At 45.7% G+C, this 26,314-nt stretch overlaps 1 protein-coding gene across 2 annotated transcripts in view; it reads right to left on the reverse strand.

Annotated features, from left to right (window-relative positions):
• The window catches only part of CAPSL (calcyphosine like), a 153,473-nt gene that overhangs the window by 78,361 nt on the left and 48,798 nt on the right, over positions 1 to 26,314 (reverse strand). For both annotated transcript variants that reach the window (XM_069627126.1, XM_069627125.1), the window contains exon 2: positions 18,050 to 18,186. In XM_069627126.1, the coding sequence (XP_069483227.1) occupies positions 18,050 to 18,186 (137 nt within the window). The remainder of the gene's footprint in view (positions 1 to 18,049; positions 18,187 to 26,314) is intronic.

Below are 26,314 nucleotides of genomic sequence, written 5' to 3' on the forward strand. Positions count from 1 at the left end.
ATCTTTAGGGCCCTCAAGGAGCGGGGCTGTAGGTAGTAAGCTTTTGGGGGGAACCTGAGTGGGTGGTACGGACACCCACACAGGTGTGGCGGCATGTGCCCAGGGACGAAGGCCCAAGGAGGACAGGGACTCGGAACAAACCTTGGGCAACTCCAAAACTGGACACAGTGTGCCCAAAAGCATATCACTATGTATTGTTTTCTTATGTTATGTATTTTCTGCAAGAAAATAAAAATGCCTACTGCCTACCATATTTCCACAAATAAAACTAGTCTGTTATATTATTGCTGGCTTAGGTTTATGGGAGGGGGAGCAAGGGGAGCCCACACTACTCAGCCTATGACCCAGGCCCCGGGCCGCATGTAATGTGGGCCGTTGGAGGGCCTGGGAGTTTAGGCGCGGGGTGGGGGTGCAGATGGCGCGAAAGCCATGGGGAGGGGTGGCGCGATGGCGCCGCCAAAAACAAAGGCACAGGAAGGGAGGAAGCGGCACCTAGGAAAGGTGCGAAAAGTTAGCTGCAGGGGGCCAGGCAAAGGCCGGCCCCCAGGAGAAGGATAAAGGGGCTGAGAGGTATAAGAAGGGGTAGGTAATGTCAGGAAGGCACAAACCAGGCAAGGAGCCTACCTCTCTCGGGTAAGCTCCTTGGGACCTGGGGAAAGGAAAGCATTTTTGCCACCCATCCCACCCTGCAAAAATAACGGAAAGAGAAGGAAAGGAACAGAAAACGGAACGCCAAGGAACGCCGAGTACTTTCTTCATACACGGTCCAAAGCAAGTCGTAGGTGGCATGGCGGCATGTGCCCAGGGACGAAGGCCCAAGGAGGACAAGGACTCGGAACAAACCTTGGTCAACTCCGAAACTGGACACATTGTGCCCAAAAGCAGATCACTATGTATTGTTTTCTTGTGTTATGTATTTTCTGCAAGAAAATAAAAATGCCTACGGCCTACCATATTTCCACAAATACAACTAGTCTGTGATATTATTGCTGGGTTAGGTTTCTGGGAGGGGGAGCAAGGGGAGCCCACACTACTCAGCCTATAGCCAGTCATAAAAAGTCACTTGCCACCTCAATTCTATACATACACACACACAGCACACCATTTCTTACATGCCAAGAGTCAAATCACTAGCCAACAGATAGTGGAAAATGCAAATTTTGCATCCTGAGAGTATATGTGGTGACGTCTCCCACATGGGTATACAGAGAGCCCTGGCCTTTTCTCCCAAATATGAAAAGGACTTTAGACAATATTGAATTTCCAATGGGATCAGTTCTGGGGCAATACGTGGACAATCTACTGATTGCCTCACCTTACTACACGGCATGTAAGCAAGACATCGTATAGCTAGTACTGCACCAGCATAGAAACCAACCAGAAATTACAGTTAAGTAAGGGAAAAGTTAATTATTGTTCTATTTTATTATTAGTGTTTCACAATTGTCACAACATTTCACACATCAGATAAATATCATTAACAATAATAAAACACATTACACAATTCTTACACCAAGATACGAATAATATCATTATAAAATATCAACATAGCACTACCAGATTGTATATTGTATAAATGCATAGTGTTATACACTTTTCCCTCTATACATACATATGAAAAAAGCCATTGGGTGGATTATAGGCACCGGAGAAAAACATGACCCTTTCCACAAAAGCAAGGCCCATTACTAGGGCAAGTAAACCATGCCGACCTCACTAAAGATCTACCACATCAAGTTATTTGTTAGACATACAGTTATTTCCCAATGTATCCTCCACCACCTGCCAGTCTCTAGTAATGGCTAGGACGAGGGATAGCCTGTAGCCCGATGCACATTACAGACAGAATTCTTCAGGCCTAATATCATTCAAGTCCTCGACATGCTTCCCATAATATAAGGCATATATGTGCTTACCATAGGGTTACAGTCGGTTAAGACATGCCTCATTGTTTCCAGATTGGGGGAATTGCCACACAATCTGCACATTTGCTGAGCTTCCGGGATGGCAAGCCATGAATCACATACTGCTAGGACGTTCAATGTTTCCAGCCTGATTAACATAAAGACACTTCTTAGCACAGGAGAGGGAAACTGATATATATACTTCTGAGGTTTCCTGTACGCAAAGTGCATCCTAGAGAAAGGGCACAAAGCATCCAACCAGAAATTACAGTATATTTAGGGCATGACATTTCATCATGAAGTATTAAAGATTTCCGAATAGAAGCTATTTCAAAATTCCCAAGCATATGTTAAATGTTAAAGGTATTTGTACCTGTGGGATATATTTACCCACTCAGCACTACCTCCCCACATCACCAAGCTGCGTATCTGCAGTCACCAGCAAAAGGGCTGCGTTAGCTCCAGTAAGTACCATTGCATCAAAACTGCTTTTTGTAGTAACAAAAAGATGGCTGCACCATCTTGCCAAGCACACATGGGCAGGATGGGACAAGGGAGCACACTGAGGGAGCTTGCCAGTGTGTTGTTACATATACAAAAGAAATAGAGTGAAAAGCAGCGCTGCTTTGCTGCCAGCCCAAAGTCCCCATTGAAAAGGGGGTATTTTACCTTAAAATTATGCTGTTCTGAAGCTATTCTTATATGTTCTTCCTCAAACTATTGTTACTAATAAGACCCTGCCATGCCCATTCATATTCCCATTGTGCTTCAGCAAAACCAAGCATGACCCCTGAATGACATGCTCTGTCAAACCAAATATGAGAAAAATCACAAAGAAACGTAATTTTCCGCAGCATGGGAAAAGGCTTCACTTTTAAGTTACAAAGTGTCAAGGATCAGTAATTCAAAGAAACTCCAGCTCTGGGCTATTTCAATTTCAGTGCATAGGTGGCTCAAATAAACTACTGCCTAAAAGAAAATAACCATAGCTGCAAAACAGTGTGGGAATCCAGATGGAAAGTCAAAAACCGAATTTGAAAGCAAAGTCCTAGCAGCTCGCATCACATGTGTAAAAATGGGCTTTGCAAACTAAAGAAGAAAAATGCTTGTTTGAGAGTACTAGGTTGAACAAAAACTTCTTGCATAGCAATGTGAAAGGGGATTGTACTGTGAAAATACAATGTATGAAATGGTTCTATTCAGCAGGTTTTCTTCCAATTCAGAGCAAAATAAATAGAATTAGATCAAACTTCAGTGGCTGCATGGGGGAAGGAATCAGCCCAAGACAGGTTTCTGCTGAGAATATGACAGAAACAAAAGGGGCCCTCTCAGTAGATACCAACACCCCAGTGATAATTACTAGGTTGGACATAATCTGGTCTGGGCTGAGCCCTCTGACAATGGAACTTCCAGGACACGGATGTGCGAAGTGGATAAAGGGCTATAAACCTTCAATCAAGCTGGGAATACCGCATCCTCACTCTGTGGGAAATGAAAGTTGGAGGTAGCTGAAAAGAAAAAAATGGGCCAGTTTAGGACAAAGGATGCCCATTTGTTTCAAAAGACTATTTTATTAAGAAACTTTGAAGACGGTTATCTTTGCAACAGGACTTTGCAAAAATGTAAACATTTGTGGCTTTCAAATAAGAGGTCTTGGCTGTCAATAGCATGTATGGGGCACGAACGCCAGAAGAATGTGAATCATGGGGAAAGGACACATGAAATGTTAAAAAATAACAGAAATAGGCCCCATGATAGTATGTACGCACATGTAAAGTCTCAGAATTTTAGGCCGAACATTTCACACTGAAAATGACCAAAGATTATTAAAGGTACAAAATAATGTCTCACAGATTGCAGAGCTGGCCTGCAATGATCTGCATAAAATATGTAACCTGTTTATGTAATTTGCTAAGAGACTTCAACTGTATAAATGTACGATTTGTGGCAAAATCTGATTTTAGCTGAAGTAACTGTGGGAGGTTTTTAAACATTGTAACACTCACATCATAAATCTGACATCCTGCCCTTGAAATCCAACCAGCTCAGAGCGAGGCGGGGAGTCTCACCGCTGACCAATCAAGTGGTTTAGAGGTGTCTTTAGCTAAGCCTGCCCAGCCATATACTTCTATGATGTCACTATGCATTATAAATAAGAGTCCATGACAGTACTTTAGACACATACTCTTCCCGAAGTTCCTGCACTGCGTTCCTGATCTGCTCCATTAATTTTACTGATTCCAAATACAAGGCCAAAGCATTGCTGACCCTACTCCAGAGCCGATTGCAAAACCCAAGCATAGCTGATTCCTATCCCAGCAAGGCCAGTGATCCAGAATCAACCCCCTAATCTCCCATTAAAAAGGGAAAAGCTGTGGTACCTTTTGCATCCTGAAATCAGACCGGCTTGCTGCCCACTAACTGCTTGCCCACTGACTGCATCCAGCACTACCGGTGCCATCCAGTGACCCGAATCGCCCAGCTGTTCGCTACCCGGTGACCAGACCTTGCCCAGCTGACTTTTGCCAGGCGCGCCACCGTGTGGTGATCAGAACCTGTTGACTGTCCAAAAATCCCAAAACTAAAAAGTGGACTGTGAGTATAATCCCCACCCCATAGAAACACATAGCCTATCTTGCCTTGCCTTTGTCCTTATCCCATTCTCTAAGTAGTCATATGTATACCCTGGTAACTTGTTGAAACTGTTAGAACTATCCTTGTATCCTGTCCTTAATTTTTAAGTGCTAGCGCCATATCTTTTCAATTTTGTCTGGTGTAAATTATAAGCCCTTAGTTATATTTGGAGTAATCAAACTAATTTCCATACATTTTATTGTTGGGGCTGAGCACTGGGGTGACAAGGTTGACCTCGCGAATCAACCTCGGAGTTTACTGTGTTCCTCCTTAACAATATAGCCTAGATAATTTAGTGTAAGTAACATTGTCCTTTCTTTCAAAACCGATTTTCTCACTTTTAATGGCTCTATTTTCCTTAAAACAAACCTCACTCTACCATCCAAATCTCCCTCAATTCACCAGCTAGAGACCTATTTTCACCTCTATATTGTCCCTGTGCAATATATCTATTTCCCAGCCCAATCACCACACTCCAAATCAGAGTATTCCACCTGTTTTTATTAATAAACAGTTAGGGTAATTTCAAGCGGGCATTGAGAAAATTGCCAGTTTTCCAACGTGTCATTTGGCTGCAACATGCTCTAAACTTCCCACTCATTTTCGAATTGTATGCCTTTGCTGATCCATTGTCTTGTAATTGCCAGTGATATAAAATACCTGCTATTGTGATAAAACATATGTATATTATAATTTAACCACACATTAATTATTTGTAAAATGCAAGTGTTATTTTAGGCTTTTGCTAAGGGTTTGCCTCTTATTCTGTGAGGGAAGGTCAGATTGTGATTCTGTTTTCTCCCTCTTATTCCCGACTACCTGCTGCTTCTTTCTATCCACTCAGAATTCGATTAGTTGTGGGTTGAGGAAACATTGCAGGGGAAAACCTTAACTTGGGTGCTATCTTTCCTAAAATCAAGAAGTGGTCCTATTCAATTGTGCAGTATATATATGTTCTGGGAGAAGGTTAATTAAGTGCATTGCTTACATTTCTATTGTAATCATCACCCCATTGGTGATTGCTGCCCCATATTAAAATTGTCTAATTTCCTTTGATTTTAAAAATAAATAAATATTGCATTTTCCCCAACCAGCGTGGTTCATGGTCTGTTGTGACCAGGGGTATTTGAAAAAGGGGGTGTGATACGAGTTGTGTACCATCTCAAATTGAATTTGCATAAAATAAAGAGAAAGGCATATCAATTGATCGCTACATCCTAGGCTGAGACCAAGGTGTGTGTCGCCCGATTGAAATCCTTGACATACCGCGCACCGTCACCAAAAGAGTTGGTCCCCAGGCGCTCTGGCGGATCTGCAAACAAGAAGGCGGGATGGGTTAGTAAGGCGAAGAGGGAGTATGATAGTGAGGGGGTGGTGTACTGCTGGCAGCTTCAGCTCGGTATACACCGTGAGCTGAGCTTTGGTGCGAGTGTCGGATCGATGTCAGTCCTCGTGTGCTGTTGGTGCAGCTTATGTGTTGTTGCGGTGTGATGTGCATGCGGCTTGCGGTGCGAGAGGTGGTTGTGTGAGTTTTTTGAGTGAGTTAAGTATGCAGAGAGTTTGAGCTTTTGGTTAGTGGGTTATATGATTTGGAACTCATCTTCCCAGTATGCTTAGGTGCGTTGATTTCATGGGTCCTTCATGAAGAGGCCCTGGTCCCACAGTAGGCTCTGATTCAGCATACAGTGAAAAGGTGTGTATACCAAATGATAATTAATCAGATGAGATCCGATTTGGGGGCAACTGGGTACTACTATTAGTGGAAATTAAGATATGCAAATGTAGTATATGTGTTGCAAAAAATTACTTATTTACATACACTGAAAGCACTACAATGATCAGCGAGACTGCAAAGAAAGGCTTTGTACAAATAAAGCTAGCTCTCTCATGTGCACTTGCACTTAGTTTGCCCAATTACCAACAAACGTTTGCCTTTTAATGGTATGAGCAAGCAGGACAGGCAAAGACAGTATTTGCGGTCGGTACCTTCAGCCGCACAGGTGGCGCAAAGTTTTGAAAATATAGTTAGACAAAATTCTTCAGGCCTAATATCATTCAAGTCCTCGACATGCTTCCCATAATATAAGGCATATATGTGCTTACCATAGGGTTGCAGTCAGTTAAGACATGCCTCATTGTTTCCAGATTGGGGGAACTGCCACACAATCTATACATTTGCTACATTTACAAGACGCCACTACACTTTCCCAATCACTCTAGTCGCACCTCACCCTTTTTTACCCTGAACTGTTCCACCCCACCTCATCCAACTCTACACAACCCCATTCTACCACACTCCATCCCACCCCATCAATTTACTGCACCCTATTGTATCCCTATTATGCCCCTACTGAACCAAAACGACTCCTACAATCTCTACCCCAACCAACTGTACTCTCCCCCACTCTACCTCTACCCACCCGCTTTAACCATCCCACTCTACCCCACTTCACTCTACCCTCACGCACCTCTAACCCAACTCACTGTAAATGCACCCCATACTCCACCACACCCACTCTATCTCCGCCTCACTCCCATGCTATACAGCCAACTCTTTCCTCACTCAAACCCCACCCTCTACCCCTACCTCACCCCACCCCACCTCACTCCATACCAACCCACCTACTATACTCCACACACCCAATCTCACTCTTCCCCCACCCAGCTCTTCCCCATGACCATTCCATTCTGCATCCACACTCTCCACTCTACCTCCATCAAACCCACTCTGCCCATTCCCACTCTTCCCATCTCACTCTACCTGTAGCTCACAAACTCCACCCCGCCCACCCATCCCCACCACCCATACTACACCCACCCAGAAGGCTTATCCCACTCTATCCCCACCTACTCCACTCACCTTACCCCACTCTTTCCCTACCTCAACCCTACCGCAACCCATTGTATGCCTATTTACAACCTACTATGTGCCTAACCTACCTAACATTACCCCTACGCCCACACCCTACCTCACACTACTGTTCCCCACTCCATCTCAACCCACACTTCCTTCCTTAACTTACCCAAATGACTCTACTCCCACCCCTCTATACCCACAGTACACTGACATCAGTCACACCCTACCCACCCCACTCTACTGCATGCAAATCTATGTCCACACAATCCTACTCCACCCCCACATCACCTCCACACTACCCAACCCACTACTCTGCCCAAGCTCACTTCCCCCACTCTATTCCCACCCACTCTATCCCACTCACATTACCTCCACCTGTCACTAATGCCAGCTGACTGCACCCCAGCCAACTCTACCCCACTCCACTCTACCGCACCCTATACTACTTCACTTCACTCTACCACTGCCCACTCTACTTCTATGCCCACCCACCTCTACCCCTACCTACTATCCCAGAAGCCCTTCCCCACCCCACTCTACCACTATGAACCATTCATCATTCCCTGCCATGAGGATTTCCCTGCCAAACAAAACTAAGGAGAAACACAGGATGTCTGGCTCTCACACTTAAACGTCAAATATACAAAGAAAATATATGGCAATTCAAATAACATCAACAGTAATATTCACAGTTTCTTGATAACCTCTTAACAACCTGGGTGAACCCCCTTTCCCAGGATTCAAGGTAAATTCAGCTCAAACGTTCAACAAAAAGAAACAAGGAAATCCATACAGATCAGTTCTTGATGTTTCAATGTCAAGATAAAATGTTGTTAACCAAGGTTCCAACAATAGCAACGCTTTTCCTCTTGGTGAAATAAGGTATTTCCACTTCCTCCAAATAGCATCAATGTTATTACCAAACACAATTACTATCTCTAGAAATGTTAGTGAAACACAAATCCTTGCTAACAGTTATTATGTCTCGATCCACAAGGTTATAATTCACAATAGATCTCTTTGTCAGGATGACTTCACAATGCTGCTGCTACAACTTTACTTCTACTACCGTTTACTATGAGGACATTCTCCTCTGCCACATAGTATTCTACTTCACTTCTGCTACTGAAGTCTTGCATCTACTGACAATCAGATATATCACCACAGGTTCAGGTCATTGTGACTCAAAACAGGTTTTGGCCCCGACAAGATTCACTTTATGGTACTTCAATAACTTCAAATAGGCAAAGCACTCTTCCCCTGAATAGTTCTCTTCATAATGGGCAGCCCCTTTGCCTATCTTGTCTGTCTGCTACATGAACCTAAGTTTTCCTTTAGGATCCACTTCTCTCTTTCTCATACAGTCTTTGGCAATATAGGTTGTGTCAACTTCAAATATTTAAAACAGCAAGATTCCATTCCCCAACTTTGCCATCACCTCTCTGCCAATTGTTAGCCAAAATAATACTTGCTCACAAGCCAGTGCCTTATTTCAATTGTCCCATTGTTCAGAAATCAACAAACACTGTCAGCTTGCTTCGGCTTATACGCGAGTGAATATTAAGCTGGATACTGTTGCCAAAAGTGCATGTGCAAGGAATCAGAATGCCAGGTTTGACTCACCGGCTTCTGTGATTCTTGTTCCACTTGTTACATAACTTCTTCAGCTTCTGGCTTCACTTAGGACCCACACCCTTCCTCATGAAGGTGTCTCCGGTCCGGCCACTCGATTAAGGAGCCGCTGTCTCCTGAGACCCTCCTCGCCTCTGTCTCCGACACGCTTCTTGCACATCAACCTCTGCAGTTAGGCTCACATGGAAAAGGCAGCCTTCTTGCATGTGTTCCGCTGCACAGCCTCGCCACCTCTTTGTTTGGGGGAACAGGACATTCACAGAACAAGCAGGTCAAATCTGTTGCATCAAAGTTCTAATGTCCGTTCGGTTCTCCCACTTCTGCCTGCATTGCCAACACTGTCTTCTTCTTTCTGCTTCTGCTACTACTGCACGCACTCCAGTCACAGTTCTAGCTCCCTCCAGTTGCCTGCACATGAGGGGGCAGTGTATGCCTCTCAGGCTCCCTCAGTTGTGGGCTGGTAGGCGTAATTGCCTGACTACTACTACAGCATACCTCTTCAGCCCTCTTTGTCGTCCCAGTGCTTTTAGGATTATGGCACTTGTAGTCCCCAACAACAAAGTTAGTTCTTTTCAATAACTTCTGGGTTGAAATGGTAGATTTATTTCCCTTAAAGTTATTTAAGGATGAATCATTGGAATTCGTTGTTACAGAGGAAGACAGTCTATTTAGGACAATATTTCTAGTTTCCTTTTCGTAATAGCTTTGTTCAGGTTTAAAGGTATTTTCATTTAGAGCCACAGATCTTCTATGTGGTTCAGATACATCATAATAACAAAAGGCCATTACCTGTTCTAGCAACTTTAAAAGGTACTCCATTTTAAAGGACAAATACCTTGTCTCATCCCACAAGATATCCTCAACACCCTAGGCCTTGTCTCTTCCCAGTTGATCCTGCAGCAGCACCACCCCCACCCTCCCCGATGGTCAGGATCAGGAAGCATCTGCCTGTCCCTGGCCACCTGGGAGGAGACTTTAGAGAGGGGTTCAGTGAGGGATCCGTAGGATTTATCACATCTGCCTTTTGGGCAAAAATATTACAGCCACCAAAAGGCTTGTGAAGCAACATCGCTTGGATGCCGTTTGCAAATATGGACTTTCTTGGCCAGCCGAATCTACGCATGACGGAACTCTCTTCCATAGATCTCCCGACACAGTGGGCTGTGAAAAACACATTGGTCGCTGATGGCGCAGACACTCGGTTCGGAAAATGTCACCGATCTCTGGCTCTTAGGTGCACTAGGTGGTTGGTGAGTCAAATGCCTGCCTGCCTTGTCGGGCACAGTGGGGTCAGAGGTCTTCTTCCCAGAGGAAGAGAGAACGGGTGGACCTACTTACTCGAAGACCTGCATCATCTTGATACAAAACTCTTCCCAATATTCCGCCAAGGCAGATTTAGACGGGAACTGTAGCCGTCTTTCTAGAGATGAGGCTGTCGACAATTGTTTCCTTCTCTTCTTTGATGTGGAAGTAGTAACACTATGGCTAACCTACGTCGACTCCAAGATGTCATGGCACAAACCCTAGAGCGTGAGGAACACATGGCAATATTATCACTGGATGCTATTAAAGCATTCTACTCCATATACTGGGAATGGCTCATTGAGGTATTGAGAGAATTTGGGTTCGTAGAGTGTTTTATTAGATGGGTCAAAGTACTGTACAATGCCCCAATGGCTAGAGTGAAGACTGGGAGAACAGTGTTGAAAGCTTGGGCAATACAAAGAGGCAGCAGGCAGGGTTGCTCAATATCGCCCATGTTATATGTCCTGGGACTCAAACCAATTGCAATATATTTAAGGAAACAGTTCTTCAAGGCTGGGATAAAGGTGGGTGGAAAATACAATGTAATATCACTTTACGCAGATGGCGTCCTCTTATACCTGAAGGACCACAAATTCACGCTCAGTTGATGCTAGAGGTATTGGATAACTACAAGCGAGTATCAGGGATACAGTTCAGCAAGCTTACCGGAGATAGGAATCCACTGGCATCTGGTAGCGTTTTGGTACTTAAGGGTCAACATCAAACACACCCCAGACCTCACACATGAGCGCAATACGGTGGCAGTAATAAAGGTTATACGCAACTCTATGACGTTCTGATCTAATCTACTTCTATCGATGATGGGTAGGGCAGCAATCACCAATATGATTATTCTCCCGGGATTCCTTTACTATTTCCAGAACAAATGCTATTACATAGGATCAGCCTTTTTCAGAAAACTAAACATATTACTCAGATAATTCTTGTGGGACACAACACGCCATAAACTGTCTCTGTCAGTACTGACCCTTCCATATAAGGAAGGGGGTATTCAGCCTCCCGACTTAGAAAGATACTACTTGGCGGCACAACTCAGTCATGTAACCAAGTGGCAGTCTGATGAGACCACAGCTGAAACGGGTCTCTTACAACACCTAGTAGCCCCGGCGCACCTCAGAGAAACCCTATGGTACCCGCCAACTAGTTCAGGCGACATCCCCATGATTGTGACCCTGGGTAGATGATGTGGGATAGTATCAGGTCGGTGCTCCACCTGCAACATCCATATTCACAAGACATCCCGATGCTAGTGGACATCTGTAAGACGCCTGCTGACCTTCCCACAAGATACTGGGAAAGGGTGGGACTGTATGCCTGGTGGGGACATGTTTGAGGAGGGAACACTCAGAGATTTTGAGTCACTCCAAACACAAGAGGGGCTGCCGAAAGGTCAATTCATATGGTACCAACGGGTTAGGCACATGGCTAAAGGGAAATAGAAAAATTGGCCAGAAGAGCCGACGCAGAACCCCTTGCGGAAAGAGATGTATAGACTGAACGATGGATGGAAACCGGTATCCAGACTATACCACCAGCTAATAGATAGACCCAACCCCCATAGCACCACACTGAAGGAAAAATGGGAGAAAGATCTGGACACCACTATCACTGAAAAGGAATGGGAAACAGCATTATCGTACCCAAAAGAAGTGTCTAGAAACACCAGATTTAGATTAATTCAGCTGAACGTCCTGTACAGGACCTATATGACCCCTCTCAGAGTGGCTGGTTTTAGTAAACAAGCAAGACCAGCATGTCCCTGGTGTAATAGCGAAGAGGCGGGCTTGATGCATATGTTCTGGGGGTGCCGCAGGGTAATGGATTTTTGGGCTAAAATAGAACGCACCTGTAAAAAAGCGAGTGAACAGATACGATTGGTCCCCAAAAGAATGCCTGTTGGGCACACATCCCAGACTGAGCCAACAAACACATTATAAAACTAATGGACATGTTGTGTATACTAGCAAAAAGGGCAATTGCAATGGCAAGGAAATCACCCGGAGGCCCGACATATGAGAGATGGAGCAGCGAACTGATGCGCTGGACTACAGTCGAGACTGCAGCCTGGAGTGCAGGAATCACTGGATCGGATGGTGATATGAGTGCCACGTTTGAGGCATGTAAAGCACTAGACATGTTCCCCCCTGCGGATGACAAAACCCCCTGAGTCTGTATGCAAAACAGTACACATGTGAGCTACGACACAGAATGTGAACTGAAATGCCCCCTTGCGGAAACACCCTTAAAGGTGGCTATGCTGTCCCTGAACCACACCTGACACTTACAGGACGGTCATGTCCTAATTATGGCAAGGAAGACAGTAACTGTTTGCTGTTGTTCAATGTTTAATTAATGTTAATCACCAACGTTATCAGAACGGTACTACAAAATGGTAACTATAGATTGCAATTTATTATTGTACGTCTATTTACAAATGCAAATAAAAATATGTATACAATGCCAGGGGGAATGTCTCCCTTCCACTGGCCTTTCTCATATACTCTGGTCGATGGGAGACCCAGACCTGTATCACAGTTCCTTTAGTGATTTGTTTTGGCAGACCTGGTTCACTACCCCAACAGGTACTACCACAAAGAAGATCACTACTGATGTTCTCCTTCTTATGGTGTGGATCCCACCCCTCTGCTCTTCTTCGTATTTTACTCCTGATAGACCTGGTTTACTCTCCTGCCAGGTATTATTATTTAAAGTATTCCTCTGTGTTATATATAGGTTCCAGACCCTTGGTTTAAGACATCTCTGTCCCCTTCTCTGACCCAGACAGCCCATGTACCTTTTGGGTGTCTGCTGTGTCTCATTTGGCTGTCTTGTGCACTTCTCACGCCTTTGTTTGGTTCTCTCATTGTCATATGACTTCCGTTGTGCTTGCAGCGGCTCAGCAGGGTTTAGTTCTGGATGGGTTGCGCGGCTCTGAATGACCATGCTGTCAGGTGGCTAGCTGCGTCGGGACTCCCATTTCCCTAGCTCTTCAGTAGGTCTGTATATGGTAGAACAGATAGGAACGCCTCGACTCCTCCTCTCGCATCCCGGACAGTAACCTCTCCTTCTATCAGCGCTGAATGTCCTCCCAGCTCGCGGTTCCTCCTTGGAGGTCTGACAGCAAGGTAAGTCCTTCCTCTGTCTTTATTTTGGAATGGGCACTGACATCTAGGCTGCTCATTCAGGTTCCAATGGTCATTTGTTATGGCCCGGCACCTCCTCCTCGTCTCAGTACTTCTTACTGACGTCATATTCAAGTCATATTCAAGTCATTCCTACTCTTCCTTGTCTCAGTGACTGCTGTCTCATCAACTTCACAAAAATACACAGAGGAATGTAATATGGAGGTTTGTGGCATGGGACAAGGGGGTGTGAAGGAATTGGGTGGATGCCTGGCAGATTGGGGTGAGAAGGTGGGCCTCACAGACTGAGGGGCTGTAAAGGAAGTGGGTGGAGTGTGAGGTTTGTTGTATCGGGTCTTCCCGAGTCGTCCTCCCTGATCCCCATAGGGGGATTCTCTCCCCATGAGATCCTCCCGCTGAGTACCACCGCCAGAGGGACTGTCGGGTAGCGGCCTCACCTCCCTGGCCTCATGGGAAGGGGCTCTTCCTTGGGGAGAAGCGACGACATGTCCAGATTCGTCACAGGGGACACTGAGATACTAAGCCTGAAGGCATACAAAGAGTAAGAACTCAATGTGCCACCCGTGTGATGTCCAGATATGAAACAGAACAGCGTATAATATAGACAAATCAATGCACCTTCCCAGAAACCCCCAGATGTGCAACACAACAGGGCACAAAATATAGCTATGCAATATACCTTTTAAGGGATGCCGGTATGTAAGTTCAGAAGAGTACACAATTAGAATGCTTTGTTAGGGGTATTTAAATGTGAGTCAGTATGTAAAACACTGCAAAGCTTTAGTAAGGAAAATCTAGGTGAAGAAAAAATGAAAGGCAGGGCAATGAACCTTTGCAGAAACACCCATATATGAAACGTTTCATTGAAATGCCTTTTCACAGAACACCCAGATCTAAAACAAAAAAAGTATACAAATGCTGCTATAGAATGCTCCACAACTGATGCGTCGGTGTGAGTACCATGCAATCTGTTTTCCAGGGGTACCCAAAATACGAAACACAACAGTATGTAAAATGCCCAGGTAGATGTGTCATCCCAAGGGTACCCAGATGTCGAGCGCAATGGAACACAATATACAGTAATGCAAGGTGTTTTAGAGATGCCTTCATGTAAATGCAACACTTTACAATTTAGAGGCTATGCAGCATGGAGTGTAAAACAGTGCACGGATTTTGCAATGGATACCTAGGAGTTAGAAACATGGGGTGTGCAATGTAGCAGAGCAACCCCCCCCCCACACACACACCCCACAGGGATACATAGATGTGAGATGGTGTGTTATACAATGCCAGGTCTTTTGATATCAGGTTATGAGCAATGAGGAGCACATTGTGTGGCAGTGCACTATCAGCTGGATACCCAGCTATGCAGCACAATAACCAAAGAAATGAAACAGCTTAGTAAGCCATCAGTAAGCCATCACAGGGACACAGAGAAGCAAAACATAGCCGGGGACAGGACAAAGCAATGGAAAAAGCCTCTCAGGTGCCTAAATGTGAACGCAACGGGTCACAATGAGCAAAGAATGCAGCCTGATTACCCAGAGATGGTTAGATGTGAAACAGTTAGGCGTACCTAAATGTGAACAAACCTGGAGCACAATGTGTGATCAAGTACCTCCACTGTAATGCCCAGAAACTAAACCCAACAGTGTAGAATTATGTGTGCTATTCCAGGGTTTCTCGGGGTGAGTTCAAGCGGACACAAGGTGAAGTGGTGCAACGTGTCCTCAAGGGATGCCTATAGATGAATGCAGCATAGCACAATTTAGAACCAATGCAGGGATGATGGGATGGGAGGCCCTTTGATAGACTATCCAAGGTTGTTCGCAAAGTGACTATAGGCACAAGCCTCATGGAGCACATAGTGTGGCAATCAAATTTCTCAGGAGCATCTAGATTTAAAGCACAGTGGTATACAACATGCAACAAATCAAAGCCCTATTCCAGGGGCACCTAGATGTCAAACACAAAATGGCGCAGTATACAGCAATGCAATGGGCACTTTGAGAGAAGCTGGGGATTATGCGGAAGGTTTTCTTAGGGAAAGATAAAAGTGAGACACTGTATACAACAATTCTTCATTTTATGCAGGGGTACAAAAAGTGACAGACCGCGTACAAGGGCATCCATGTATGAAAACACAGTTATATACAAATTAACGCTTTTCAGTTCTATTCAATTCGAAGTGCCCTCACAGAGCCAACCAGATGTGAATCACTAATGGACATACAAAAATATGAATGTAAAGTAGCTTTATTTCTTTTTTTTCAGGGATGAATCTATGTTAACATAAAAGTTGAACCAATGAAAAACAATGCAAGGCATTTTGCTGGGGAACCATGGAAGTGATTCGAATAGAACACACTACAACATAATGGGCCTCATTCCGAGGCTGGCGGTAAGGGTTAACGGTCACCGTTAATGGCAACGGTGACCGTTAACACTTACCACCATATTCCGAGTTCCCTTTTGCGGGTTGGCATTTAACGCCTGCTTTTAGCAGGCGTTAAAAATCCAACCCGCAAAGGGAACTTGGAGTAAATTACGGCACCGTAATTTACGGTGCCGTCCCCATTCCCATTGAGCCCTATGGGGGCAGGAATGGGGATGGGGAACCGGTATGGTGAATGGGGAATTACCGGTCCCTCCAACCTTGGAATGAACCGGTAATTACTCCATTCACCATGCCGGATTTCCATGGAGTAAATAGCTCCATGGTTGCTTACCATGGTGCTATTTACTCCATGGATAGCGCCAGCCTCGGAATGAGGCCCAATGCCCTTTCAAAGAGATAGCGAGTTATGAAAATGTCGAAGAATATTTGGAATTATTTAACACGCAATCTTTGGGACACCTAGTTTTGAGATGCACCAGAGACACAGTGCAGAACAATGCAATGTGCTTTCACAGGGTGAGGGGTGTTACTACAGAGATACAGAAGAGCTGGAGAAAGGATGAAGAAGATGGAGGGGAGGTCAATGTGGAGGGTAAAAGAGGGATTCCAGGTGAAGAAGCCGAGATAGGGAAGAAAAGGCGCCCGACTACGAAAGGCAGTACGTGGCAGAGGACAGGCCATCAACACAACTAACTTCAAGACCTTAAAATGAGTACCCAGGCTAGAGGGTGAAATTCGTTCAATGATCAACTCTAGTAGAAGGGATGCCTGCCCAAATATTTTAGACGAGGACAGGCAAGCCAAGGAGAACCCTAAGGCATGAGCCTTAGCGGAAGAACAATGCACCTGCCGTATGTGCTGTCCCAGGTGGGACAACCAAGTCAAGGGAAAGAGAGAACTATGCACCTGCCAAATCCAGGTCCCGGAGGACACAAAAGCTCCAACGACTGGAGTCCCACTGTCATCTCAGGAGGCGATAAGGCCAAGACACAGACAACCAACTATGTACAAGACCTTGGACGACCAGACTTCAGCACGCCAAAGAAGTGCAGTGGTACCCTACTGCTTTTGAGGGCTGTGATGAAATTGTTCTGGGTTGGCTGATTAAATGATAGAGCTGCAATGATGAAAATCAAAGCTGCACATCCAACGATGGGCCTAAAGCCAAGCAAAACAGTGGTTAGCGACTTTTCTTATATTAGGGTACAATCATTTTTTTAAACTTTGCAAGTTTCTCCCTTTAAAATCCATGTGACAATTAAGACATTAACAAATAACTTTATGGTCAATGAGAAAGCAGCAGACATATCAAGTAGTATCACTGGTTCTTTGTTTCCTAAACACTATGGCTCCAGCTAATTTGTACATGATGTTCGTGGGGGTTTAATGAATTACCAACAAACATACATTTTTACTTCAAAGCCATCAGCAGCATCAATATACTCTCTTTTTTAAAATAAAATGTTGACGTAACTTATATCAGACCCTAAGGTATTTGGTGGTACTTTTAAGTTCAACTGGAATTCTAGCAAATAGTGTTTTTATTTTCATATACTATACTCGAAAACGTCAAAGGTGTTGCATTTTTAACAGTCAATATTTTATGTTTAAAAAGCACATTCTTGTCTGATCTCTCTCCTAAACCTCTTTAGCTTTAATTGTTTTGTGGTATTTTGTTTTCTTTCTCACAGGTACCTGCAACTAAAATGTTTTTTTAGCTAAAGGCACCACAAAAAGTATAGAACAATTTATGAACCCTTTTAGATCTTAAAGCTTAACAACCATACATCAGTGGGAAGCATTTATTCACATATGATGGCCATTTCCAGTCAAGCTCCAAACATACTCGTGCATTACACTGGCCCTGAGCACATTGCAAACACAGTCTACCTGTGGCCATGAAAAAGGAACTGTTAGGCGCGGGCCTCATGGCACCATTTATAGCTGCAGTGTTGGCAATTCCGGTGGGTATCGCAAGGTGTGAATGGTGCCACACCATGCTGTGCCACAGGATATTTGAAGAATAAAGACTATGCAGAGGAGATAATAGCTAAGCAAAAGACATCGAATGGTTCATCAGACAGGTTTACTCCCCAGACAGCAACTCCTTGGGATTGTCTAGCAAGGACATTAGACCACCAGATCGTCGATTTACCTGCCAAGACCTTTGATGCCTGCTGACCCCCTCGAGAGACACTGAAGGCGAAGCTTTTCGATTGGATCAGTGCAAGAGCAAAGTTTCTTTTTGGATTCTAGTGCCATCTCGCGATCGTGCCTTGCTGTTCCCGACATCTAAAATACAAAAGCTTCTATTTACCACCACTTCAAACAGAAGAAAATGTTAATGCTATAGACTGCATCTTCACCATGAATAGAACATGTGATTTCACAACATAGCCACTAGGTACTGCATGACACGGGCATGGGGCGCATTCAATAGCACCCTCAGACACCGGCTCTAGAGAACTCCAGAGATAATGTATTGACATGTGAAGACCCCAAGTGAGATTATCGGCCCTGGACATTATAGATTCTTCTTAGATTCTCTAGAATCAGTCATTGTGCCTACAATATTCTTGAATAAAGTTTTATACCAAATAATTGATAGAGCACGACCACTGAGTTCCAGGAACCAGTACATCACTTTAGAAAGAACAATTAGTGTAGCAGGAAATTCCAACCCACCACATCTGGGTGAAAAGCTGAGGATAGCAAGACACAAAGATCAGATACTAAAATAAAGATTTTCTTTCAAATCAAATGTATGATATTAAAATGAAGTTTTCCCATAGAATGCATATCCCATTCTTTACTTACAGGAATTGCCTACACCAACATGTTTTAGAAATGACTACAAACTGTACTTTTTAAAAGGTGATGCGTAGCAAATGTGGTTAGTGCAATCTAAGAATTGAACGAAATCCCACTGTAGCCGATAATAAATCTTCATCTATGTCAGATTTCATGCAGCCATACTCTTCTCTGACTTTGGGGACAGCAGCACAAATGTATTGCATCACAAAGGCACACCAAACACAAGATCAGATCAGATGCTATCACTGCTATGTGCTGCGACAGTAATGTGGCTACTCACTCCCGAGGATAGCAGAGCATAACCAGAGTTTAGCAGAGCATATCCAGAGTTTAGCAGAGCATAGCCAGAGCTTTACATTGTATTTTGTCATTTCAAAGTATATGGGTTCATGGATAGAAAAGTGCCCAATTGTCAGCAATCAAACAAGCATTGGCAATGACAATAGTTTGGGCGTTTATTGAAGTTATTTGCATGTATAGGTATCAGGGTGCAAGGAGGAGGGTGCACAGTTTCAAAGGAGGATGAGATAATGGGCGCGGGTGTGCAAGAGAAGGAGAAGAAAGGAGAATAGAGCAACAGCACAATAGGAAGTAAATGTAGCTGGGAAATAGAAAGCCAGACGCCTGACTTGCTTCTTCCAAAGCTTCTGAGTGGGCCAAATATTGTTAGGGAACTGCCACTACCCTTCAAGCGGTGGGGTGGTGAAGCATTACACTCAACCCACTCGAACAAGTCCATTGTTGCCTAGAAGTTTAGTTTGTACTTTAAATAATTTTCTTTTATACTGAAAGGTGCACTATTGTTAAGCTGGTGCTCTGCTGGACATGTAAGTGCTACAAGGGTTTGCGTTTTCATATGTGTGCTCCTTTTACACTTTTCTTGCAACATTATAGGAAGCACTTCTTCCTTGGGTATTTCCCAGGCGTTTATAATTAAGCTTGTGCGGGACAAATGTTTATGTGGGGGTTAGAGCCACCCCGCCGCCCACAGCCACCCCCAGTGTCGCTGGTCAGATCCCACGGTGACATCCCTATAATCACAGGTTTTGCTAAATGAACATCAGTGTTGCTTAGTTTAAAACGTCTCGAGACGCTAACTACGCTCATCAAGTCGAAGTAAAAAAGCCACGCTAAAACGAATGAATACAGTTAAACCCAAATTATAAAACTTTCTCGCATCCAAGCAAACATATCACACCATGCTTTGTTTGTAGTCTTTCAGTGTTGAGTACGTTTATAAAATATAAACTATGTTATGCTAACTTCATATCCGTGTAGCTTTGTTTTAAATATCCTAAAAATAGACCTACCCACTTCAACAGAAGACCCACACTTTACCTCTGCTGTCATAATCTCTAACATGTAAATGGCTTCCAAGAGCCATGAGAACTCCCCCCACAGCACTCTTGTGCACGCACCTTCAAGATCGTAAGGAATTGTCTTCACACAGCAGAACCGTTAAGGGAGGGTTCGGTGGGGGTGGGTGGGGGAGGGGTTAGAGCCCACTTTGATAAAAAATAATGACTGTCAAGTCATAGAGGTGACAATTGCCGCATGTAAACCTTTTCAAGCGTTTAAACCTCCTTGCCTGTTTTTCAAGGGAAGATCAAGCACCGTTCACGTTCAGTTTGATCATCCAAACCTTCCTGTACTTGTCACACTGTCACACTGTCTCTCTCTCACACACACACACACACACACACACACACACACACACACACACACACACACACACACACACACACACACACACACACACACACACACACACACACACACACACACACACACACACACACACACACACACACACACACACACACACACACACACACACACACACACACACACACACACACACACACACACACACACACACACACACACACACACACACACACACACACACACACACACACACACACACACACACACACACACACACACACACACACACACACACACACACACACACACACACACACACACACACACACACACACACATTTAGTATTATGTAATATTTCCACCCAGGTAGCCATCTCTGTCTTAACCCACCTTGTGTTACAAGTCTAGGTTTAGCAAGTAACTTTCGACAAATCAATTGCATTTTTGTATTTGTAGTCACCCCTACCAGATGCCCCTGGCATGAGCCAAATGGAGTATTTTGTGTGGGATACGAAAAGCCCCCAGGAGCCTGTTTAAAATTAAATAAGCACTAGTACAAAATACACAAGCTCACCATTGTCTATAAAGATAGTCTGACAGTAGTTCAAGCAACAAAAAGCATTATTGCATACAAATGAAATTATTAATGGTCATATAGTTAATTGCATTCATTTGCTCCTACTTCAGAGCGTGTGCAGCTCCAAAGCAACAGCAGCAGGCCAGCAGACGTCAGCGAGAGGGTCAAGACCAGAGTGGTGCTTCATCCATTTCATCGCCCAGGCATTGGCAAGTTGCCATGCCAACACTATACACTGCTCCCAAGCCCCCCTTTACAGTTTTTTCTTTACATTAGCAATGTGATGGCAATATTTTAGAGGTAGCAACTGCAGCGCACCCAGTTTGAATTGGGGGCAGGTCACACACTCAGTTGGAGGACCCTACCTAATTATCAAGGGGCTTTCCCAGGCACTAAGAACGCTCCACCCATAGGTTTCACTTGAGGTAGAGAGGAAATGCCCCAGCTCAACCTGGGCTATAGGGTACAGTACGCGCTTTAATGGCTTTTGGGGGTAAGAATATAGAGATGCACTAAGACGCTCTTTGACAGTTCTTTCCTTTGGGGGCGGGAAGCAATACCATTGGTATTAGACCATAGGTGACCAGGTCTATTTAATGTACTTGCCTATGGCACTCAAAGAATGCCACTAGCAAGGTCGTGCCCAATGGTAGCATGCTAATCCCACCAGAAGATGCACTCGAACAACCAACCTATCGCCTTGGGAGACCTAAGAACGTGACACCGAAGATCAAATCTGTCTGAGTCTAAGGTATGTATAAATCACACCACGTCTGTGGACACATGCTGCAGGCACAGCTCCCCATCCATGTACTCTAGAATGCAGCTTTAGTTATGACAGATCCGGTATAGCTGCTCGCATAGCCCTTCGCACTGAGACCCCTGACGTGCCTCAACACCTCTGCGATTAGTATACAGCGACAACCTATGTCAAATTCATCGAGTCTCCTGAACTAGCAATCTATCTTAACCACCTACAGCACCCGCCCATGTACCTGACCTCCGAGTTGCTTACTGGGGCCTAGCCAGCCCTCCTAAGTCCTAACCCGGCAGAATGCACACTTGCACCTTAAAGTAAACTCTTAGAATGTTTGCATGCCTGGACTTTGGTCCCCCAGGGCGTTCCAACCACAAATCGCATTGAGGCCATACAAATGGGGAAATGGCGCTATAGAAACGACGACAACAATACAATACAATCATCTCACTACTGGCTGGCTGTGAGGCAGTCTGCCTTGTGCTCTTTGAGTCTGTTTTCCTTAGTAATGTGAGGGAGAAAGAAAGCTGTGTAGATGAGATGTTTCACCAGCTGAGGCAGAGCACGTAAGATGGCGAGTGTCCTTCCTTCCTTTCTCCTGCTCAGGCCTCACATCCACCACACGCATGCGCAGGGACCTTGGATGTGGGGGCAGCATGGAGCACAGTGTGTGGCTAAGGAAAGCTTTCCTATTTTCCCTCACCTACATCCCTGCAGCATTGAGCAGCAGAGTCTACTTGCAATGGTAAGAGAGCAGCTAGAATGTCCCGTGCTTTCTCCAGTTCAACAAAGCAAACTAGGAAATCTCTGAGGGGACTGAGGGGACGCGCAAGAGAAAAGGGGTGGACGGGTCAAAGCATGGGGTGAGAGGTGTGTATGAGGGAAAGGGAAGAGCTGAGAAAAGAAGACTGCTAGTAAGAGAAGGGCCTGTGGGGAAACTAGGCCTGTTGTAGGACCTCCAGGATGAGACGACCACCTGCTGCAATAAGTATGAGGCTGAACAGAAAGGCTCGCAGCAGGAGATGACAACAAAATACATTCAATTGATGACATGAAAATGGAATATAACATTGGTTTATTCACATACACAACTTTGAAGGAAGTGCATATCTTCTCAGAAACAACAGTCTGTGATTCGCCTGCCTGAAAGGACTGCATGTTCCTATTTGTCTTGATTTAAAAGTTGGTGTTCCCGTTTCTGTAGGAGCTAAAACATTGGGTGTTCTTTTTCCCCCTCCTTTCAGCCACAGCACATTAGTGCATTTTATTTCTATGTTCACGATGACTGATGCAAGTGCCTAGAAGATGTGGCTGACCTCCAGACCGCTTTATATCAAACATGTGTGCTCTGTTGTTTTTGTTGAACAGTGAATCCGATTTCTATGTAAAGATAGTTTTGGAGGCAATGAGGCATGACAATCCGGCAGCAGCCAGAACAGGCACATAAAGCAGGTTTAGAAAAACAACACTGACATCAACATTCTTGGCGTGACCTGGGCACTGATAGGCTGGTATCTACTTCGTAAATCATAAACCCACTTTACAAAGTACAGCATTCCTAAAGTGTGTACCTCCTGTGTACAACTGATGCACTGGCTCGCATGTGTGACCACTTGGCAAAACATAGGATCCCAGAAAAGCAGGTAATGCCCAGGTCTACATGATGCGATGTCTCTGTCCACGACATCAAGCTCTGAGATGTATATATTTGAAGCCGATTTTGAAAGCATTAGGTATCAGAACAACCGGCGGAGAGTTGCATATAATGCAAGTGCAGAGAGTGGCCAAATGCATACACCGAGCGGGGCTGCTCAGTTCCAAAAAGTTAAGATCGTTTTCAGGGTGAAATGGCGCACTGCTGTATTCGAGATTGACTGTCTTGATGAATCAATTCTGACGAGTGTGTATAATTGTTTTTAACAGGGTCTGTGAGTGTACTCTCCCCAACTGGTTTTGGTTACAGTACAGGAGTTGCAAGAAATAAATACAACATAGTACATACATTATAGTACAGAGGTAGTTACATCACAGACAGAAGTGCAAGCGTTCAGATGGACACATTTATGGAGCCTAACCCCATGTTGCAGGGCGGCTACAACACAAAGATGAAGAAAGTTTTTGGCATATATTTCTTTTGTCTTCTTTTAATACATATCAAACTGGTAATATGTTTTGAAAGTATATATGGTGGAATTTTATAGCCATTACACTTATTGGAGTTTTTGGTAATGCACCGACTGTACTCATGTTCTGATGAAATATTTTCTGTGTTTACTTTTAAGGGGTTTATGCCGAATAAAAGTCAAATGAATGATGTGATGAACTTTTTAGAACACTGGGCTTCCACAGATCTTTGGGGAGCAGGAGGGTATCCTGCCTCTCTGTCAGTCTGAGCTACTGCCAGTGTGGCCAATGCAGTGTACTGCCCTCCCAGCTAGCTGCCCTCTGCTCAGTGTGTGCCGCTGGGAAGGAACTTGGTGAGACCAGCAGTCCACTCTCATCCAAGCACGCTCAGCACTGCTACTGCCAGTTTGGCCCATGCAGTGTGCTGTCCTCCCATCTAGCTGCCCTCTGCTCAGGGTGTGCCGCTAGGAAGGAACTTGGTGAGACCAGCACTCCGTTCTCACGCAAGCACGCTCAGAACTGCTACTGCTAGTGTGGCCCATGCAGTGTGCTGTCCTCCCATCTAGCTGCCCTCTGCTCAGCGTGTGCCGCTAGGAAGCAACTTGGTGAGACCAGCACTCCGCTCTCACACAAGCACGCCCAGCACTGCTACTGCCAGTGTGGCCCATGCAGTGTGCTGTCCTCCCTTCTAGCTGCCCTCTGCTCACCGTGTGCCGCTAGGAAGGAACTTGGTGAGACCAGGAGTCCACTCTCAAGCAAGCACGCTCAGCACTGCTACTGCTAGTGTGGCCCATGCAGTGTGCTGTCCTCCCATCTAGCTGTCCTCTGCTCAGCGTGTGCCGCTAGGAAGGAACTTGGTGAGACCAGCAGTCCACTCTCACCCAAGCACACTCAGCACTGCTCCTGTTAGTGTGGACCATGCAGTGTGCTGTCCTCCCATCTAGCGGCCCTCTGCTCACCGTGTGCCGCTAGGAAGGAACTTGGTGAGACCAGCAGTCCACTCTCAAGCAAGCACGCTCAGCACTGCTACTGCCAGTGTGGCCCATGCAGTGTGCTGTCCTCCCATCTAGCTGCCCTCTGCTCAGCGTGTGCCGCTAGGAAGGAACTTGGTGAGACCAGCAGTCCACCCTCACCCAAGTACACTCAGCACTGCTACTGCCAGTGTGGCATGCAGTGTGTTGTCCTCCCATCTAGCGGCCCTCTGCTCAGCATGTACCACTAGGAAGGAACTTGGTGAGAGCAGCAGTCCACCCTCACCCAAGTACACTCAGCACTGCTACTGCCAGTGTGGAATGCAGTGTGTTGTCCTCCCATCTAGCTGCCCTCTACTGAACTTGTGCCGCTAGGAAGGACCTTGGTGAGACCAGCAGTCCACTCTCTCCAAAGCACACTCAGCATTGCTACTGCTAGTATGGCCCATGCAGTCTGCTGTCCTCCCACTTAGCTGCCCTCTGCTCAGCCTGTGCCGCTAGGAAGGAACTTGGTGAGAGCAGCCGTCCACCCTCACCCAAGCACACTCAGCACTGCTACTGCCAGTAAGGCCCATGCAGTGTGCTGCCGTCCCACCTAGCCGCCCTCTGCTCAGCGTGTGCCGCTAGGAAGGAACTTGGTGAGAGCAGCAGTCCACCCTCACCCAAGCACACTCAGCACTGCTACTGTTAGTGTGGACCATGCAGTGTGCTGTCCTCCCATCTAGCTGCCCTCTGCTCAGCGTGTGCCGCTAGGAAGGAACTTGGTGAGACCAGCACTCCGCTCTCACCCAAGCACGCTCAGCAAAGCTACGGCCAGTGTGGCCCAGGCAGTGTGCTGTCATCCCATCTAGCTGCCCTCTGCTCAGCGTGTGCCACTAGGAAGGAACTTGGTTCAACCAGCACTCTGCTCTCACCCAAGCACGCTCAGCACTGCTACAGCCAGTGTGGCCCATGCAGTGTGCTGTCCTCCCATCTAGCGGCCCTCTGCTCAGTGTGTGCCGCTAGGAAGGAACTCGGTGAGACCAGCACTCCGCTCTCACCCAAGAACGCTCAGATCTACTACTGCCAGTGTGGCCCATGCAGTGTGCTGTCCTCCCATCTAGCTGCCCTCTGCTCACCGTGTGCCACTAGGAAGGAACTTGGTGAGACCAGCGCTGCACTCTCACTGAAGAACGCTCAGATCTGCTACTGCTAGTGTTGCCCATGCAGTGTGCTGTCCTCCCATCTAGCTGCCCTCTGCTCAGCGTGTGCCACTAGGAAGGAACTTGGTTCAACCAGCACTCCGCTCTCACCCAAGCACGCTCAGCACTGCTACAGCCAGTGTGGCCCATGCAGTGTGCTGTCCTCCCATCTAGCGGCCCTCTGCTCAGTGTGTGCCGCTAGGAAGGAACTTGGTGAGACCAGCACTCCGCTCTCACCCAAGCACGCTCAGATATGCTACTGCCAGTGTGGCCCATGCAGTGTGCTGTCCTCCCATCTAGCTGCCCTCTGCTCACCGTGTGCCACTAG

The sequence above is a fragment of the Ambystoma mexicanum genome, chromosome 6p, assembly GCF_040938575.1.
Source record: "Ambystoma mexicanum isolate Mex_15411 chromosome 6p, UKY_AmexF1_1, whole genome shotgun sequence".
Taxonomy (NCBI): Eukaryota; Metazoa; Chordata; class Amphibia; order Caudata; family Ambystomatidae; genus Ambystoma; species Ambystoma mexicanum.